The following is a 22523-nucleotide window of genomic DNA, read 5'->3' as shown; positions in this document are numbered from 1 at the left end:
GAACAAAAGCGCTAAAAGACAAAAAAGCAATAGCGCTAAAACGCGACAAAAGCGCCAAAGCGCGACCTGTGTGTCAAGTTCAACATTCAAACATGTTAGTTGGGTTTAAAAAAATTGTCTTTTAGGTGCTTGGATTCACGTCGGGTTCACCAAATGATGCCCTGCTAAATGGCACAAGGTTAGTCTAAGATCAAAGAACACAAAAACATACAAAACATTAGTGTTAGTCAATCTAAAACTAAACATATGAAGGCATTCCAAAAGAGACACAAAGAGACATGCTAATATATCTAATAAGTAAAACAAAGATCATGAGACATCTCCAACTGCCTCTTAGCATGGCCTTAGCTTCTTCTCCCTTGTTCCTCTCCTCTCCAAGTTCCAAAATAGTGTAGCTCTCAGCAGCTTTTTGCACTATGGATGCTTATGGAGGATTGAGATTGTAGTATAGCTCTAAATGTGAAATAAAAAGCTAATACTAATGCTAAAATGATGTATTTTAACTAAAAAGACAAGATGTTAGATTGTTTATGCTAAAATGCTCTCTAAAATGTCTATAGCTTAGATGCATACAAGTTTTTCAGGATCTGGATTATGAAGGAATGGGCTCTATTTATAGGAAAAATGGAGCAATGGATGGCCAGGATTGAAGGGTTTAATCAAGGGTCAAGCTTGAAAGTTGGGGATCCATCCATGTGCACAATTGGCACCAATAAAATAGTGACAAGTGTCAACATAGGGTTGGGTTGAGAAAAGGGGTTGGAGGCATTGAATGCCTGAGAAGACTTCATGGTTATCTAAAGGCTAAGGGTCAAGCCTAAATTAAGATTACCCACTAGATTAGGAGTTAATCCAAGGATAAACCTTTGTGCAAATGATTAAGAGATAATCATGGTCAAAGCATTAAAGGCCTGATGAGACCCTTGGGTTGGGTAGAGGTTGAGTCAAAATAAATGTTTTAACCATGTAGGAGGGTTTGGGTTAACCATTAATGGTTATTGGAGACTTTGGGGGATTAAGTGGTTGAAAGTTGGAAGCCTTTAATGGCTATCAAAGACTTTGAGGAATTAAGTGGTTGAAGGTTGAAAGCCTTTAATGGTTATCAAAGACTTTTAGGCTTTGAGAAGTGACTCCATTTTGCTTAGGAATGTGACAATAATTAGGGGATGGATTAGGCTAATTAGGAAGGGTTTAGAAGAATCTAGAAGGGAATTTGATTTTTGCAAGTGGATTTGGTGGGTGAGGGAAAATAGGATTTTATTAAAATAAAAATTCATTTATTTCAATAAATGTGTGCAAGTTGCATTTGTAGGAAAATGCAAGTGGGGTGGGGATAATGATTTAAATAAATGTTTTATTTAATTTATTTAAAAGAGGAAAAGGGAATTTAATTAAATAAATAGATTTTATTTAATTAATTGATTTGTATTTGGTTTAATGAATTAATTAAAATAAATTGAATAATTTATTTAATTAATAGAAGAATGTTTGGGGATGAATTAATTAAATATTAATTTAATTAATTGATGGTTAGTGGATTTTTAATCAAATAAATACGAAATATTTATTTAATTAAGCTGGACAGATTTGTGTGACTACACTATCTACAATAGAAAGATAGTGCCTTTCTTTAGTCTTTGTAACCCAAAATTTGAGGCATTATCTCTTGAATGTTGAGGTCCATGTTATCATTAAATTTGATCCCCTTAAGCATTTTTTTCTCCAAAACCAACCTTTTCAGACACTTAGCTAAGTGGGTTATGATGTTGACCGATTTTGACCTTAAGTTTATCTCAGAAAAGGCAATAAAAGGTCAAGCATTGACTAACCACTTAGTTGATGCTCCTTCACCCTTCTCCCTACCTAATCTAGAATCCTTTCTCGACGAATACATTTTTTCCACTAAGGATGATGAGACTTGGGAATTGTACTTTAATGGTTCTAAGTGTCGTACATGATCGGGGGCAGGAGTGGTCTTAATCTCTCCTAAAAAGAAGCCTATTCCTTTATCATATCATCTCAATTTCTTATGTACCAACAACGTTGCTGAATATGAGGCTCTTATAGCTGGAATTAAAGTAGCCTTGGCATTGAATGTGAAATGTGTACATATTTATGGAGATTATCAACTAATCATAAGACAAGTGACATGATTTTATCAAGATAAGCAAGACAAATTATCACAATATAAAGATCTAGCTATATCCTTGTTGCAAAAAATCAATTCTTATACCATGGAGCTCATTCCTTGAAAAGATAATCGACATGCTGATGCGATGCTATGTGTTTCCTCTCTTGTGTCTCTAAAGGACCCATTGGTAGATCTTAAATGCACTATTCACAACCTCGCTACCCCGGCTATTGTCGATAATCCTAGTGATGTGGTGTATTGTTGCATTATAGACTCTGATGAATGGTACTCGTATATTGTGAGATATATGAGTGATGGTACCTTTCCTGACTCTACGAATAAGAATACTAGGGCTAGGATTCACAAATTGGCTGCTAGATACATTATCCTTTCTAATGTTCTTTATAGGAGGATTTATAATGCTCTTTTCCTTCGATACCTAAACAAGGCTGAAATCCCTATTTCTCTTGAGGAAGCACATTCAGGTGCTTGTGGGGGGCATTTTGGGGGTAGATTCTTGGTCTAGAGATCGCTCTGAATGGGATATTATTGAAAGACCATGGAAAAGGATTGTGTTTGTTAAGAAATGTCATCAATGCCAGAAGCATACCAATTTGATCCATGCCCCCTCGTTAAAAATTCGATCTCAAGTGGCGTCTTGGCCCTTTTCTATGTATGGAATTTGGATCTCATTGGTAAAATATCTCCCCCTTCATCTCAAGGACATCCCTTCATCATAACTACAACCGATTACTTTACGAATTGGGTGGAAGTCGTTCCTCTTTGATCCACTACCGATGAAGTAATTTGTCAATTCATTTTGGAAAACATTATTTCCCAATTCAGGATACCTTCTACCTTAGTTTCGGATAATGGAACGTCATTCAAAAATAAGGATGTGAAAATTTTTCTCAAGAAATATCATATTGAACATAAATTTTGTACACCTTATTATCCTCAATCAAATGGTCAAGTTGAGTCTTCTAATAGGATAATTGAACAAATTCTTTGAAAGACTGTAAACAAGCATCGCAAGGATTGGCATACTCAATTAACCTATGCTCTTTGGACCTATTGCACGAGTGTACGTGTTTCTATGGGATGTACTCCTTATAATATTATTTATAGTGTTGATGCCATTATGCCTTTGGAGTTAGAAATTCCTTCTTTGAGAGTTTCTCTTAGGGGTATAGTGGATGATGATTCCTATAGAGAGAAAAGACTTCAACAACTTGAGATGCTCGATGAACAACATATAAATGCCCTCGAGCATATTCAATAATATCATAACACTTTGCAACAAAGCTACAATGATAAGGTTATTCAATGTTCCTCCTCAGTAGGTGATTTAGTCCTTTACGAGAATCAGTGTAATGTGAATGCCTTACCTGAGGAGAAAGGAAAATTCAGCCCTAATTGGCTTGGACCATACATTGTTGTCAAAGTCTATGGATCAGGTGCTTACAAGATAGTAGATGTGGAAGGTATGCCTCTCAAGGAACCCATAAATTCTATACACCTTCGTAGATACTATGCCTAGTTCTCTTTTTATCTCTCTCTCTCTCTCTTTCTAGTCTAGTTTCTATTCTCTCTCTGTATCTTTTCTTTCTTCAAAATTGGGTAATATGTTAGTATGTATTCATTAAAGTATGTAGGATAAAATGATATATTATTTGGTCTACATTATTTCATTCTTGACAAACATGTTTCATTACTTTATTATTTGTCTTGGATTCTTTTATGTAAATTGTAATAGATTTACATAAAATATGTGCTAGCATGCTATACAATTTCTTATGTGAAGTAAAATTATAAAATGTTGTGTTCGATTAGAGTTAATTAAATCACATAGTCATATAGTTCTTAATCTTAATAAATTTTTATTTTACATCATCAAAGTAGCATTTAATTAAATACTTAGTTATTTTATTAAATTGCACATGTATTAATTTAATCACGAAGCATTGAGAAATCAATCACATGGAAATTAAATTAGACATATACATGTTCATCACTCAATATGTTACTTCTAATCTAAGTAATGCATATATTGTTTAAGCATTAAAATAACATGTTTAAGATAACATGAGCATAAATAGATACATATCCATGAGTATCATAATATATACATCAATATAGCAAGATCATCTCCTATCCCTAGGACTAGTAGCTGGAGGATAGTGGCTAGAAGCCCCCTCCTGATATGGCCATGGGGGTGTCCCCATGGGGGTGTATCACGATATGGAGCATGACTGGCTCCGCAAGGAGCTCCTGCGATCCCTCTCCATCATAATCCCATGGTATTTGATTGCCTCTATCTGTGACGCTGCTAGGTCACACTCTATCTATCATAATCTCTCTTGTAGGACCTCCATCTCCATCCGAATAGGGGAGAAAAGGTCCTCATGTCGTCCCGCACTCCTCTGGGATCTATACGCTATTTGTGAGGAACTAGGAATGTGTGCAATCATGATGAGGTTTATCATTATATTCTGAATAAGAGAATGCCACTCCTAGAAGGTAGCTGGAAGAAAGAGAGAATTTTTTATCAGTAACATTCTATATCATCAAATCTAAACAAGAGATACATAAATTAATCAATAACAAGACACCTTACCTAGATCTCTCTCTCGCCAGTAGGGATTGTGAAAAGAAACTGCCTGAGACTAAGACCTACTAGGCTCTCCATGCTCATACTATCTTTGTACAGTGGGTATGGGCCAATGGGGACTAGAATCAGGACCCCTTATAGGGTCCTTCTTTGCCTATAATGGGAGGCTCGGTGGGTCTAAGGCTATGATGTCCTCCCTGGAGTAATGAGGAACTGCATCTGGCTCATCCTCCTCCTCAATATCCTCCTCCTCCTTGTCCTCATCCTCCTCATCCTCCTCATCCTCCTCCTCCTCCTCCTCTTCATCCTCCTCATCATCTCCATCCTGATCTCCCTCTCTGATTTCAGGATCATCTCCATCTCCGCCTACCTCCTACTCTCCTATGTCATCATCCTGATCATCTAAGCCCTCTTCGGATGTATCAGATCCCTCTTCCTCACCCGCCGGTCTCCATGGTCTGTGGTTTATTCCAAGGAAGTCTATTGGGAAGATGGCTCCAGGGTATATCCTCCCCCACCATGTGATGTGCGATCGCTCCATGCCTGCATCATCTCTGTAGTCTGTCATAATGTCTTGATCTGACCCGTTTGAATCCGTGATGTGGATCTCATCACTGGTAGGCCTAGGAATGGATCCTAACCTTGGTATCATGTGTGAGTGTTGGATGTACATATGTACATCATTAGGAACACACTTCTTGAACCCAAACTACCACCGGACTTGATCGAAGTAGAAAGGAACGACTATGTGGCTTTACCACCCCTCTAGTAGACTGTTCCTCTACATCCTGAACAACTACCTATGTATCCCTGCCCACATGTACATCCTAAGGTAGGGTCTTCATAAGAGTTTTCCCACTGTCAGTCTATCTAAGCTCAACCTCCAATGTAGGAGATCGTTGAATCGCCACTCGTGGGTAAGTGGATAAGAAAATACCCTAGGTTGCTCTAGGACTAAGGCTATAGGGACTCAAGCAGACCTAGTGTAGGTAATATGCTCGAACATCCACACCTATAGTAGCGTGCATGTCATTAGGCTACATCCTTGCCCAAATACATACTCCCCAAGGTCATGATAGAGATGCGCAAGCATGCTCTGACCCCAAGAGTATACCCTCCTATGTCTCTCCATCGTTAGGATAGTGTATATGAGTGCAAGGGTCATGATCATGAATCGCCTCACTAATGGAACCTCGCTAGTAGGGTGTAGGAGCCAGCTAACCATGATACGACCCCTCATCTCACCGAGCATCACTCTCCCCATATAATACACTTACTCTCTCCTATAATCCTCCTCAGTACGGTTGGATTGATATCTCACAATCTCCTCCCTGATGGGAAGGCACAAGATGCGGTATACATCCTCAAGGGTGACCATCTTCTCCCCCACATGTAACACGAACATCGAGGTGTCTGCATCCCACCTCTCCATCAATGCCATCAGCATCACAGAATGGAATCTGATGTTCAGCATAGTCATCGCATACCACAAGCCCACTATATGCAGCAACTCCCTCTCCTGCGTTGTCAGCCTTGGGATCTACTCACAAAGGCTTTGGAAGGTGAGCCTGGTAGTATGCTCATGGATGTATGGCAGTGTCTACAAAAAGAAAAACATCCTATCATCGGTAATCGATCATCATCATTATCATCTAATCAAAGCATTCATTCTATCTATTCTAACATTCAATCGCCTGATCCTGTGTTGCCACTGGTTGCCCTGGATAGGGACTAGGGTGCCCTACTGGGACCACATCACCCTAGGTGGGACCAGGGCACCTTAGGAGGACCAAGGTGCCCCCTTGGGACCAAGGCGCCTTAGGACCCCAAGGTGCCCAAAGAGGTGGCACAGAGCTGGTCCCGCCAATAAAATCACCATCTCTAAATCAATGAAAGAATGAAAAAGTCAAAAGAGACTCAACAGAAGGTCAACTCACCTCATCAAATGGTCAACTAGCGAGTACAGACTAGTGCAGGATCTCCATCCTTGTAGGTCGCTCAGGTTGTCATTGAGGTATGGTGGCTAATATGTGGGCTCCTCTACACTAAATAGTGCCAAAAGTCAAAAAGTGACAAATGAAGGTGTCACTTTCATCTTTATGCGTTATGAATGTTTTCACTATGTTTTTAAGTTAAAACCCTAATTTCTGCATTTTTTTCAATCTATCATATCTTTAGCTAGGAAGCTCATAGTCTCGCACTATCAGTGGCGTTGGAATAGTGAGTTTTCCCTCTCGGTCCACATTAGTTCTATAACATTCTTGGATAAGTAATCAATCCTTGTTGTGAACTTGCTTCATCAAAATCTTTATCACAATTCGTTGTGGTAACCATGATACCTTGTTTCACCACACTAATAAGGAAGCCGAAATAGCAGCGCCATATAAATACCCACGAATTTCATCACCTTCCTTAGTAAGAATTCGGTGGTTTTGTGATCTAACATGTGGTTTTGTAGGGTGTGGTTCCTAACTATGTAATGTAGATACCGTTGGGGGCTTCATCTGACAGCTTATGGCTATATCCTTTTTCAAATGATGTTTACTTTTCTATACTTTAGCTTCGATATGCACATAGTGTCATATGACGGCTAAAGTGGGGGCTAAATGTAGTGTCATAAATTGTACACCCTTGCTAGGGTGGTACAATTTCACACTTAGGTTAGCACCTACCTTAATGTGTCTTGCATCGTGCATTTCTAATTTCTCTTTAAGCATTTAATTACTTAATTTAATTAAATAAAAAGTCATCTTTCATCACTTTACATGTTATAAATTTGGGACCTTTACCCTAAGCATGCCCCTTTCTATTCTACTCCTCCAGTAAATCATTTAATCATAAACCCTAATTATGTCCTATTTTGATCTTTTAGGCCCGACTTTGCATATAAAAAATATCTTGGAATCAGCTGTAATTTTGGGATTCACTCTAATATTATCATATCTAACGATCCTAAAAATTTGATGAAAAATTAGTCAGACCGTGATGGGAATGCACATGGTCCTCGGCTTTTTTCCTCAAAATTTTAGGAGCATAATCCTATGATATAATAATGCTTAATCATTAAATATTGGAGGGAAATTCAAATCCTAGGTCTTCCTAAACATGAAATTAAGATCTAGGGTTTCATACTTAAGAGCTCTCTTTCTTCATTTGAAGGGGTCTTGGGCTAAGAATCTAAGAGCATGTTTTTGGAGCATAGGAGCCTTGTTTGCAGTGAAAGAGTAGATCTTTGAAGTATTCAACAACATTCAACATTCATCTACCAAACATTCAACAGGAAACATTTCATCAATTGGGGGCTTTTGAAGATGTAGAAGAGCAATAGGAGATCACCGACTAATGATTGGCTTGTACCTCTCCTTTGGGGTTGGGTATGGTTTCATGTTGTTTTCATGTCTTTTCATAAGCTTAATTTTGATTAATATTCAGGCTTTAGATCACTTTGCATCGTGGATTTGGAGCTTTTACTTTATCAATTATAAGCAATTAGGGTTTACTCTTTAGGGTTGCTCTAGATTGTTTGCTTTCATTTTAGGATCTTGCATGCACTCAAGGTTCTTGTACACACATTGTTAGTACATTATCGACTATTTGTGGAGGTGGAAATCACTAACACATGGGTTTTACTAAGGGAAAACCCATATAGCCACCCCAAACCCTATTTTGCAAATTCAGATACAGGTTTGGATCCAAGCGTCGTTGGAAGTTTCGAGACCGGATGTAAAGACGTAAATTAAGGATAAGACCTAATCTACTCTTTATTCATAAATAAACTCAAATTTCAAACATTAAGTCTATTTCATACAAAATATAGGGAAACATCAAATATGGATATAAAAACATTCATAGATATATCATTATCATGTAAATGAATAATACAAATTTCTCAACATATATGTTCTTATTCCATACTTAGGCTTTCATATTGCCTTAAGTTTATACAATAAAAGTGAAGGTGAGATGCATCTATCGATCTCCATTCTGAGTCACTTCCTTTCAGTCCTTTGAACGAAGACGAGAACAAGATTCAGGCACTTTTTCTGCCCTACCTTGAAGCTTACGCTTCCCCGAAATTCTCGGTCAATCAAGAATACCTAACCCTGCATGAATCATTTTAACTAAGGAATTCGAAAAGCAAGAGGGAATCTAGTGCATGCCTAGATGATATATGCATTTTCATTTTTCTACTTCATTCTAAGAAACAAGCATTCACTATCATTCAAGGATATGGTAGACAGCATAAAATAAAGAATTCCATTTATTCCTATGGAAAATTCAAATAATTACTCAGCTGAGTATAATGCCATGCACAACAAATAAATAGTTGGAAAAAACAACTATTCTCTCTAAAAATCCACATTCGGCACCCGTCCTGAAAGGTAACTTTCTAACTCAAGCCCATCCCTAGCTTGGTTCCCTCAAACATAATTATAATTCAGAATACAATCTTTTGAAAAATAGAAATATCATTTTTCCTATAAACACTATTTCGCCTACTTAGTCTAATTGAAGACAATCTTTCATACTTTGGAAAAACAAAAAAATTTCATGAGCATCATAGTTTCATAATCAATTTTTTGACTAAATAAAATTACAATGCAATGCATAAGAAGGTGTTATACATGCATGAATTTTCTTTCATATATAAACAAAAAGGTATGCAAACACATTCTTAATGGAAATATAAACTAATCATTTAGACAAATTGCACTACTATAGCAATTAATTAACATTTATATCTCTATGATTTCCTTTCTTCTATTTTAAACGATTTATAATGCATTTCCAATAAACAACGACATATGCAACACATATAAATAATTGTACTCTATTTCTAAAACTTCTAATTTCATACTTTCTTATTCCAAATAATAACCATAATCAAAAGAAATCTGACCTCTTGTAAGCTTGGACTGGTTTGTAAGACTTCTGACGCTCTTCTGCCATGTAGAACTATGCCTTGCTTGCAAATCTATCTCGAATCTATCCTACCACTCTATTATCAAACAATTATCTTCTCTCTATCTTCGACACTATTAAAGTATCTTCTCTAATCCCTCTTCTATTCTCTTCTTTTCTTCATGAGTCTATCGTCTCTCCTTTCTCACGAATGTGTGTCCATCTTCCTACCTTCCATCTCTATTTATCCTAATATTTCCTACGATTTGTCCCCTTTCAAAGGCTCGGTGATTGTTATTGATTTGGTGTGTTCTACTTGACTCTACGTTTAAACTCTTCTCACATCTCCACGTCTATCAGAGATGGAAACTTTTGATGCATAATCTGTTGTTTATCGTGCATGTTTACCTATGCATTAGTTTCTTATCGCTCATTTTCCTATCATTATGGCACCACGTGCCTATTATCTCATTATTTCCTGCAGTTATTTGCTACTTTCCCTGTGGTTATATGCCACCACCGATTGTTGACTTCCAATCTGTGTGGAATGAAGAGTTAATCTACAGTTTTACTGTGGGCTATAGCTGATTTATCGCTCCATGGAGAGGTTGGCAAGTTAGACTTGTCTTCTAACACTAGAGTTGTCATGGGCGAGTTCATTGCTCACGCTGCCATATCTATCCATGATCTCCATGTAGATGCTAGTCTTAATTTTGCGTTATAAGTTTAGTTGATGGCCTTTGCATGCCATGATCTCCACATTTAAAACCTCCAAATTTTGCATTTAACTAATGGTTGCCTAGTTCATCATTTTGATTCTCCACCAACGTCGACACTAACTAATAGTCTATGCCTACGTGCTGGTCTGCATTAAATCGCTGGTCTATGCCTAAGTCTGAGTTAACTAAAAGACTAATTGACCACCCAATCTGCCATGTGACATAGTCGCTTATACTAACCCGCCACCTTTCTCAAAATATAAGTACATGCGACTATAGAATAATTTGCAATATAAATAATAAACTTTAATCGTATAAATAATAATCTATAATACTAATTTATAAACATGCAAATATATTTCATGAATAATCATGTTGGCATCATAAAACAATGAGTGTATAAATTTAATTTAAAACATTAACCTTAACATTAATATTTATAATATGTACAACTATAGTATAATTCCTAAAACCAAACATAAATGATAATTTCCACACAAGGAACGTTGAATCATAGAGTCACTATTAAATTCAAATCATCAATGATTTTTTAATCCTATAAAGTCAAATAAACATAATATTTCATTCATGATTCAAAATCATTCATAAATGCAAACATAAATGTATATGCATAATTTCACTAATGTGGTGTGTGAGATTCCCTATTCCATCAAAGTCATTTAGTTAAAAACAACTCTACTTGAGTCGTGTTCTCGACTTTGACCTTGCTCACCTGATCCTACATCACTTGCACTCGATAGTTTATCGGCATTGACAATCCCAAATTAAAGAATACTAGATATCGAATTTCATATCAATGGCAGGAATAAAAATGCATACAATAATTCCTCACAACTGAATTATGAATGCTCAAATCTATTTTAATTTCAATGCATACATAAAAATCACATTAAATATTTGAAATGCATATTATTAAGAATCTTCACAAGTATCTACCCTCCTTTCTGGTTGATTTCCATACTAAACCATCCATGAATTTGAAATATAACCAGGTTTAACAGATATTCTAGAAACTACTTTTGGATCAATAAAATAGAAACTGTTTGTCCAAAGAGCTTACCCGTAATCTGGATAGGTGCGGCTTGGAAATCAACTTGACGATTGTTCACCGCAACATGAATCTGATGTTGAGGCGCTCCTTGCCGCTATGCTCCTCTATGTGCAGGGGTACGTTGCAGACAATTGGAGGCGTAATGAATCCCTCCACAATTATAACACCCATCCCTAGGTTCAGGATGGCCACCTGACCTTCCTCTGTCCACATTCTGTCGGGCATTGGTGTTATTGTTTGCTTTCTTATTTCCATCCTGATTCATTCTTCCTCTTTCCTGAGTGTTGGGTCCCCTCTTAAGATTTCTTATCTGCTGATTGTTGCCATTATTGTTCCTTTGGAAGTTCCTATTCCCAAAATTTGGTCGATTGTTCACATTCTTTCAGAAGTTCCCCAACTGCTGCAACTTCTGCTCTTGCTTAGTCACCTTCTCAAATACCTCTTCCATAGTTAATGGATTATGGATATCCACCTCTGCTCCTATATGGGTTCTTAAACCCAAAATGAACTTTTGGATGCGAAATCTTTCATCCATCTGGTATTGCGGAACGTACTTAAGGAGATTAGTAAACTTCTCCCAGTATTGTGTTACCGACATATTACCTTGAGTTAGGATTTGAAATTATGTCATCTTCTTGTTGAAGAATAATTGTGGAAGCCACCTCTTCCTGAAGGATTGCAAAAACAACTCCCAAGTTATCTCTCTTGGTTGCAGTTTCCTTTCTGAATTTTCATTGTCCCACCAAGTAGCAGCTTCACCAGACAACTGATAAGTAGCCCAAACTACCTTGGTTTCATTTGACATGTTGTGGAGACCAAAATATTTCTCCATTTCAATTACCCATTCCTCTGCACCATCGTCAATAGTTTTTCCATCAAACTTCGGCGGGGCTATTCTTTTTAAATCTTTTTCCAGCTCCTCTTCTATTTTGGCTTGCTTATCTAATGGCTCCTCAACCCTTGGGACTTCCTGTCAGACTTCTTCGACCCTTCAAACCTCCTATTCGAGATCATTCATTCTTGCACTTTGCTGATTAAGTAGATCAAGGATTTGATCTAGCCTTTCATTCCCATTACTTGTTCCAGCCCTTGTGGTTCTTGAGGCCATTTCTATTTAATAATTCTGCATCAGGGAAATGTCGATATTTCTTAGCAAAAAAGAAACATATTTGCAATGTTACGACTTTCGTAACTTCTATCATGCTCCCTAATATTTAGCCTTATAATATAACTAAAGAGATTAAATACCCTTATTCACTACTATAGGGAAACTATATTAAATTATAATATGGAAATATTAGATAATTTTCAAATCCACTTCATTCAAGTTTATAACATAAGTTAGGTTCAAAATACATATAAATATCATAGGAATCTTACAAGAAAACATAATATTTAACTCAACTTTATAATAAAAAGGAAGACATCTTTATTTATTGATAATAGAAGGAAGACATCTTTATTTATAATAGAAATGTTGTAACACATTACATCACTCATCCGGAGGAGTCAGGGGAGTGTATTCTTCAGACTCACTAGGACTTAAAGGAGTATAACCTTCAGATTCACTCTCACTCGGTGGGGTGTATTCCTCAGATTCATTATCGCTTAAAGGAGTATATTCCTCAGATTCCTCAAAACTTATGACAATTGGCTTTATAGGTGAGTATTCTAACTCAAGCTCTTTTTCTTCTACAGGAATAGTCTTCTCGATAAGACATTCAGTAGGATCTTTTTCTATCACAACACTTTCTTTAGGGAGTGGTTTCACTTCAAAAGGGACGTCATCCAAAACTGGCTTGACAGGAGATTGAGGATCCTTCTTGACCCTCAAGTAATGGGCATACCCAGCTATGGACTTTTCAGCTGTCTGCTTAATACACACCATTTCTGTAATGTTTCAACATAAAGCTATTAATCTCCAAATTCATCTTAGCAAAGTGACTCATACAGGTCCTAGTGTTATAAAACCTAGGCTTTGATACCAAAATGTAAAGACGTAAATTAAGGATAAGACCTAATCTACTCTTTATTCATAAATAAAATCAAATTTCAAACATTAAGTCTATTTCATACAAAATATAGGGAAACATCAAATATGGATATAAAAAAATTCATAGATATATCATTATCATGTAAATGAATAATACAAATTTCTCAACATATAAGTCCTTATTCCCTACTTAGGCTTTCATATTGCCTTAAGCTTATACAAGAAAAGTGAAGGTGAAATACATCCGTCGATCTCCATTCTAAGTCCCTTCCTTTGAGTCCTTTGAACGAAGATGAGAACAAGATTCAGGTGCTTTTTCCGCCCAACCTTGAAGCTTACGCTTCCCTGGAATCCTTGGTCAATCAAGAATACCCAACCCTGCACAAATCATTTTAACCAAGGAATTTGAAAAGCAAGAGGGAATTTGGTGCATGCCTAGATCATATATGCATTTTCATTTTTCTACTTCATTCTAAGAAACAAGCATTCACTATCATTCAAGGATATGGTAGAGAGCATAAAATAAAGAATTCCATTTATTCCTATGGAAAATTCAAATAATTACTCGGCCGAGTATAATGCCATTGACAGCAAATAAATAGTTGGAAAAGACAACTATTCTCTCTAAAAATCCACATTCAGCACCTGTCCCGAAAGGTAACTTTCTAACTCAAGCCTATCCCTAGCTTGGTTCCCTCAAACATAATTACAATTGAGAATACAATCTTTTGAAAAATAGAAATATCATTTTCCCTATAAACACTATTTTGCCTATTTAGTCTAATTGAAGACAATCTTTCATACTTTGGAAAAACAATAAAATTTCATGAGCATCATAGTTTCATAATCGATTTTTTGACTAAATAAAATTATAATGCAATGCATAAGAAGGTGTTATACATGCATGAATTTTCTTTCATATATAAACAAAAAGGTATGCAAACACGTTCTTAATGGAAATATAAACTAATCATTTAAACAAATTGCACTACTATAGCAATTAATTAACATCTATATCTCTATGATTTCCTTTCTTCCATTTTAAACGATTTATAATGCATTTTCAATAAACAACAACATATGCAACACATTTAAATAATCGTACTCTATTTCTAAAACTTCTAATTTCATACTTTCTTATTCCAAATAATAACCATAATCAAAAGAAATCCGACCTCTTGTAAGCTTGGACTGGTTTGTAAGACTTTTGACACTCTTCCACCAAATAGAACTACGCCTTGCTTGCAAATCTATCTCGAATCTATCCTACCACTCTATTATCAAACAATTATCTTCTCTCTATCTTCGATACTATAAAATTAACTTCTCTAATCCCTCTTCTATTCTCTTCTTTTCTTCGTGAGTCTATCGTCTCTCCTTTCTCGTGAATGTGTCCATCTTCCTACCTTCCATCTCTATTTATCCTAATATTTCCTACGATTTCTCCCCATTCAAAGGCTCGATGATTGTTATTGATTTGGAGTCTTCTACTTGAGTCTACATTTAAACTCTTCTCACATCTCCACATCTATCAGAGATGGAAACTTTTGATGCATAATCTATTGTTTATCGTGCATGTTTACCTATACATTAGTTTCTTATCACTCATTTTCCTATCATTATGGCACAACGTGCCTATTATCTCATTATTTCCTGCAGTTATTTGCTACTTTTCTTGCGGTTATATGCCACCACCGATTGTCAACTTCCAATCTATGTGGAATAAAGAGTTAAATTGCAGTTTTACCGTGGGCTATAGTAGATTTATCGCTCCATGGAGAGGTTGGCAAGTTAGACTTGTCCTCTAACACTAGAGTTGTCATGGGCGAGTTCATTGCTCACGCTGCCATATCTATCCATGATCTCCATGTAGATGCTACTGTTAAGTCTACATTATAAGTTTAGTTGATGGCCTTTGCATGCCATGATCTCCACGTTTAAAACCTCCAAATTCTGCATTTAACTAATGGTTGCCTAGTTCATCGTTTTGATTCTCCACCAACGTCACCACTAACTAATAGTCTATGCCTACGTGCTGGTCTGCATTAAATCACTGGTCTATGCCTAAGTCTGAGTTAACTGAAAGACTAATCGACCACCCAATCTGCCATGCGGATATAGTTGCTTATACTAACCCGCCACCTTTCTCAAAATCTAAGTACATGCGACTATATAATAATTTGCAATATAAATAATAAAATTTAAACCTATAAATAATAATATATAATACTAATTTATATACATGCGAATATATTTCATGAATAATCATGTTGGTATCATAAAACAATGATCGTATAAATTTAATTTAAAACATTAACCTTAACATTAATATTTATAATATGTACAACTATAGTATAATTCCTAAAACCAAACATAAATGATAATTTCCACACAAGGAACTTGAAATCATAGAGTCACTATTTAATTCAAATCATTAATGATTTTTTCATCCTATAAAGTCAAATAAACATAATATTTCATTCATGATTCAAAATCATTCATAAATGCAAACATAAATGTATATGTATAATTTCACTAATGTGGTGTGTGAGATTCCCTATTGCATCGAAGTCATTTAGTTAAAAACAACTCTACCTGAGTCGTGTTCTCGCCTTCAACCTCGTTCACCTAATCCTACATCACTTGCACTCGCTAGTTTATCGGCATAGACAATCCCAAATTAAAGAATACTAGATATCGAATTTCATATCAATTGCAGGAATAAAAATGCATACAATAATTCCTCACAACTAAATTATGAATGCTCAAATCTATTTTAATTTCAATGCATGCATAAAAATCACATTAAATCTTTGAAATGCACATTATTAATAATACGATTCGTGACACCGGAAGACCACACAGAGATAGTTTTTGGCTGCAGATCTCAACAAAAACCCTTTGGACAAGGGCATGGCACCCTAGTCCTTCCCAGGACAGTGGCACGGCACTATGGTCCTGTCATTTGTCAGCGGGATTTGTCAAAATAGTATCTTCCAGCCTTCATAACCCATCCTGTCAGTTGCAGCTCCAAACTTGCAGAATTAGGACAGTGGCATGGCACCCTGGTCCCAGCCATTCGTGCTTAGATTTCAGACACAGATGCACCTCTAATTTTTCCTTGTAATCTGTACTTTTCAGCAGTATATCAGTTGTCCTTTGATCTACATCCTAAGATTAGGGTTTGCTTGCTTACTTGCATCCTAGGTTAGATTGCATTCTTGAATCATTCCTCCCTCTCATTTGCAGCAAGGGAATAGAAACCCTAAGAGGTGATCCTTGGCTCTCTCTTCCATACAAGAAGTAGCTTGAAGTGTGTCACCTCCCTAGACTCTTTCGTATTCCATGAGTGTGTATGAGAGTGCAATTAGGATTTTCATGCTTAGTCTCACTTTTTCCCTTACACACTTGTTAATTCATTTTTTTATTTTTAAGAGTTTTTATTTTTGTATATTATTTCTTATTTGTTTAATATTTAAGATTTTTATTATTTTTTATTTTACTTTATTTTCTTGTCTTTTCATGTGATCATATCTTATTGGATATACACCCTCACCTCTCTCTCACTCCTTTTTCCTTCTTTTAATTCTGTTTAGGTCTGCAACAAAATCATTTTCTCCTTTTGCTTTCTAATATCCTTTATGATGGATCATTCATGTACTATGATCTGAAATGTTGATGTAAAAACTTTCACACAATCAAATTCAGAAGCAACAATTGCTTATAATTGTACAGATATAAGAAAAAAACATATTAAAAGATGCCATTCAAATTAACAAAATATAGATTCAAATTAATTTATCATTGATATTTCAAAAACAGAAATATAAACCCTTATCTAAATCTATTAAAAAGAATAAAAAAAAAAAAAAAAGAATAAACAAAATTTATATTCAAAATAAATCATTATATATATTTGGAAAAGAATATATAAACATTCATCTTTAAATCCTTAAAAAAAAAATTTAAAAAAATTATTTATTAAGTTCAAATATTTGTTTAGATACAAATTATTTCATTGACATTTAAAAAAATCCAAGTAGAACATAATGAAAATTATTTACTAGTTTAAGAAGTCCCATAGGTACTTAGTGAGGAGACTGTCATTTCTTAGCCCACCTCCACTTCTTCAATTTATATAACTTAGCTCTCCCATAATACAAAGACCGTGCATTCACTTCAACCAAAATAAAATAGAATGTTCACAGTGCAGGTACATTTTTGTTGTGTGACAAAAACAAGTGTATATGAACAGAATGAAACAGAAACAGAATTTAGAGGTTGGCCCACATATGACAACATACACTAAGTCAATTCTTAGTGTGTGTTGTCTAAGGCTGGCTGGAACTGATGGCATAAGCCTTCACAATGTGCACCAAGGTCATTCCTTTTCCTCTGCCCACATCAACCAAAGTGTTCACCTCCTTAAAACTGTCGTAGTAGCTCAAGATTTGCCCCATGCCAAGAACTGTAAGCGTGGACATGGAATTGTTGAAAACGTCATTGACAGCCGGGTCGTCCTTCTCGTATGCCCACAAGTCCTTTCCATGAGCCTTCTCGAATGCATTGCCGTCTTGAAGCACACATTCATGAAGATGGTGCCATGGCGCCATTAACACCGGGTGTGTGAGCATGAGGACGACTGGCACAAGGCTTGTTGGATTATTCTCCCTAACATAAAACATCTTGGCAGAATCAGTGAGACTGTATCGAGCATCGTTTGGATTCTCCTCCATCTGGGTTTGGACAAAAATGCCTCTGAATGAGAGATATTTTAGAATGCGAGAAAGAGAATGCAGATTGGGATTTTAATGGGGGGTTTTTCTGTGATCTGGCCAAGAGTGACGGATGCATTGGGGCCTGAATTTGTAATGATATCATGAATATTGAGTATGTCTGATTTGAGAACAAGGGTGGGAACAAATGAGTAAATGTTTTCTACAACTTGCTAGACCTCACACCCATTGCCATTGTCTTTACTTAGAAAGTGTTCACAGGGAAAATTTAAGTGGCTTGAGTATTATAGGCGGGACTCTAGTGATTATATAGACAAATTTTGTACACCTGCCTGAGCTACTCTAATCATTAGAGTTGTATTGCTTATACTTTTCATTCAATACTTTTTGAAATTGGACTCTATTAATTCTCATTTCCATCAAATAAGCTAGCTCGTAAGATGTATGAGTTGATATATTTCTTGAATACTCAAAAAGTCATATTGATTGAGAAATTGCTCATAGATTTTTTTTAAGTATCTTTTACAATTTATTTTATGTCAATAAGTGGCATTTAATGATTGTCATATATGTAATATTTTATGGATGAAATTATTAATAGTAAACTTATATTTTATTTTTATTTTTATAATAAAATGGTAAAGAGGAGTGAACCTAATAAATCTAACAAGGAGAATCCTTATTAGATTAATCTGTGGGGTGGTTGATTGTTTATCCTCTTTTAAATTGAATGTTTAAATTAGGGTAAATGTGTTAGAATTGAAGTGAAAACATGTGAATCGTAATCTACAGTTGTTGGATCAATCCACGAACCTGGATCTAAGCAATGTAAGAGTGTTTGGATCTGTTCTCAAAGGGAGCTCCTTAAATGTCGAGACCAGAATGCTCATTACTCTGGTCCTCCGCACTTTTCGCTATCCAAAGAGGAACCTTATTGTCTTTGTAAATAAAGCCAATTTTGAAGATTGCAACTTTGTACTTGTTCCTAATAGCACTAGTGAAGGGAAATAGGTTCGGAATTGGGGTTTTCCTTAGGTCAAACTTCGATTTTAGAATTAACCATGGTGAAATAGAAATATAATGTAATTCAATTGTAGTAATGGAAATGAACTCCTTTTAATGTTGTACCTTTTAATGCAGTTTTGATTGTCTCCACAATGAAATAGGGTTTCATGAAATCTTCATAAACATAGAACATGAATGTCAACTCCAATGCTTGAATCTTGACCTTACTTCTGCTCCAATGCTTGAAACAAGACTGATTGCTTGCTCACTTGAATTTGAATGAATGCTTGATTTCTTGATTGAATTCTTGGATGTGAAAACAAGAGGGTAGACCTCCTTTTATACATGCTCGTTCAAAAACCACTTAATTTTCCAACATGAGCCGACATGGGTCTAGGTCCTTGCCAAAATGATGTTACTATTGAAGGGGCCCAAAATAGGTCTTGATTGGGAGGACTAGAGCACTGGGAACTTTGGTCGCTAAGGACCAGAACGCTAGCGCTCTGGTCCTAATTAATCAAGGACACGGGAATTGGGGTAAGTATAGAAGAGGAGATTTGCTGCCTCTAAGATGACAAATCCTAGAGAACAAACCTATCTGTCGCTACCTTAAATTGGCACTAAGCATGAGCCAAGGGATGAAAATAAAAAATTAAATACAAAATAAGATAAATGACCAAGAAATGGAGTTCCCAAACGACCCTGTTAAGCCTTTATCTCGAGGATGAGCGCCCAAAACTAGAACACCACTGTGGCACATTGTCATCCTGTATGAACAAGGTACATAGGTCATACAAAAATGACAGATGCAACTACATTACTAAATGGACACTAAAAATGAATGATAAACAAAACTAACAACATAGAATACAAAGTACTAAGATGAAGTAAGAAGGAAGAGCGAGGGAAACTTACAACCAGTACATGATTGAATCCTCTTGCAAGATGACTGATTTTCCTCGACTATAAAACCTACACACACACAAGAAGGAAAATGTTGGGAGTTTTTGTTTGGAGTCTGCCTCAGTCAGACCCCGGTTTTGGTGTTTCTACCTCCACAGACAACCCAATAGATTCAACAGGAAAAGGAAGATAAAGAGGAAATAAAAGAAGAACGAAGTATGGAATTCAAGGAGGATACATAATATGATATTAGAAGGAAAAAGAGAGAGTAAGGAAGAAATAACTCCCCTATGAAGCTTCAAAGAGAACATTTTGAGTGTGATGTATATTCTTTAAGCTTGTAACAATGGTGGACTTATGAAAACCTATAAATATTGCTCAAGAAGGTCACCAAGAGATTCAACCTACAAGAAGATGATCAAGAAGCCGAAGAATCCACCTAAATGCCTTCAAACAAGAGAGATACAGGCTCTAGAAGGAAAACCGATGTTGGTGGATGCATGCAGAGGCGTTACAACTCCTTCCAGGTGGAGGCATAATGCTCAAATGACCACCTGTAGATGGTCAGATTCGCAGGATGCTAGCGTATTGTGCGGACGTCTCTGTGCTGCGCTAGTGTCTTGAGGATGACAAGTTGACAAAGCTGGCAAGATTTCAGTCTGGAGCTCATAAAGCGATCTAGGTGGGAAAAAAGACAAAAGTGGCAATACACGACCTCCGATGACATGGAGGAAGGCGCCATTTGATGTGCTGAATTGTACAAGGATATTACATTTTGCCCCCACTTTAGTGAGAATGTTTTTGTTGAGCGATGCAAAGCTATACTGTAGGAAGATAAAGAAAAGAGTCATGACAGGGAGACAGAATTTTATTTATCAGATGAGTTGCCCCCAGTGATATGAACTTGAAGCTTGTAATAGATATTGCTAACCAATTCACCACAAACATGTTAGTTGTAGACTAACATATCAGGTGATAAGATAAAGGATAGATTAGGATGGATGATAGATAAGATAGCATAACAGAAATGAACCTCGCTTGGAGGAAAGCCTCTTATTACAAAAAGATACAAGATAAGTGATTGTTGAGATAAGATATGAGATGAGCCAATAGGAATAGAAAAGTGTGTTATGCTAGATAGTTATACAATAAGGTGATGTTGTGTACCAGTACAGATAACCATATGATAGGGCAAGATTTTGCTAGCATGGGTAGTGATACGCTAGATAACCATGAGATTGGGAGATCAAAGATACATTTGATAAGTAGTAGATTTGCCCCTACAAAGGCGAACAAAAGAGATAGATCAAATGGTTTGGCTCCCATCTAGGCAAAAAAGATCAAGTGGTTTAGCCCCCACCTATGCAAGCATGAAAAAGAGATCAACAAGGAACATGAATGAAAGAGGCTAAATAACAAATGCAAATCATGCTGGAATGCAGATATGATGGCCCTACCTTAAAATGATATGCACAGAAGGTATGTTATTGTAAGGAGAAGAGTAGTTGTGGCACATCGACATAGCAAGATGTTTCCATGGAATGCCACCATTAGTTGGTGACACATAAATGTCCACAACATCAATGATGAATTCATGCAAGAGGACAAGGGGATCTGATAGTTTGGTGTCAGAACCCATAGAAGTGAAAATATATAACACGACTTGGAGATGGGTATATCTTCATAGTGCCAAATTTCTCAAATTTGAAGAAGAGCACATGAAGACAAAGATAAAATAGAAAGTTGCGTCAACATGGAAGAAGGCCAAAGATGACCCCAATGCTTGACATCATTCTCTAACATTAAAAAGAAAGATACGATAGATAGAATAAGTAGAGAGACAAATAGAAGAAGGTATAGGGTAAAAAAATCTCTTGTATCCAAGCACCTACGGAGTAACTCGGGTCCTCTAGAAGACTACAATAGATAAAGACAGTTAACCTCTCGTGTCCAAGCACCTACGAAGTAGCTTGGGTCTGCCAGGAGGGAACAAATATATAAAGCAAGCACAGGGGAACACAATCAAGATCACATGTGAAAAGATGGAGAGAAAAACATCCTTAAGGTTATCCTTTAGGAGGTCATCGTCCTCCCAATCTAGATCATAGGGAGAAGGAGGATGAGCTCAAAGAGGGACCACCACAAGAGCTTCACAAAGAGCTTCACCAGTAGCAAGTGTGAGGGATGAATCAGCAGCAACATCTGCATCCACAAACTTGGAGGAGGAAAGGGTCAATGATCGCAAAAATATCATAGACAATATCGATATGTCCTCCAAGGAGGCAAACAATGTTGGGAAAAATGGTGTCTCAACCTTGCATTTATATGAGGTTACTATTTATAGTAAGTTTTCATTTGAGCACGAAATGGTGTGAAACTCTCCCTGAAGCTTCTGGTTGGTCAGATAAGCATTCCGGTAAAGTTGCGTCGCAAGGTCACAGCTAGTTTTGA

The 22523-nt window shown here is 36.4% G+C and overlaps 1 protein-coding gene across 1 annotated transcript; it reads right to left on the bottom strand.

The window, feature by feature from the left end:
* Positions 1 to 17759: 17759 nt before the first annotated feature.
* Positions 17760 to 18164, bottom strand: LOC131874908 (desmethylxanthohumol 6'-O-methyltransferase-like). The gene has a single exon (XM_059218856.1). The coding sequence runs from the start codon at positions 18162 to 18164 to the stop codon at positions 17760 to 17762; it is 405 nt and encodes a 134-aa protein (XP_059074839.1).
* Between the last annotated feature and the right edge of the window lie 4359 nt (positions 18165 to 22523).

Source organism: Cryptomeria japonica, chromosome 4 (genome assembly GCF_030272615.1).
Source record: "Cryptomeria japonica chromosome 4, Sugi_1.0, whole genome shotgun sequence".
Classification (NCBI taxonomy): Eukaryota; Viridiplantae; Streptophyta; class Pinopsida; order Cupressales; family Cupressaceae; genus Cryptomeria; species Cryptomeria japonica.
Note: the sequence above shows the minus strand (reverse complement) of the source record. Positions and strands in the feature narration are given on the sequence as shown.

Excerpts from the sequence above, each read along its gene's own strand:
- LOC131874908 (XM_059218856.1), bottom strand. The coding sequence starts at position 18,164 with ATGGAGGAGAATCCAAACGATGCTCGATACAGTCTCACTGATTCTGCC.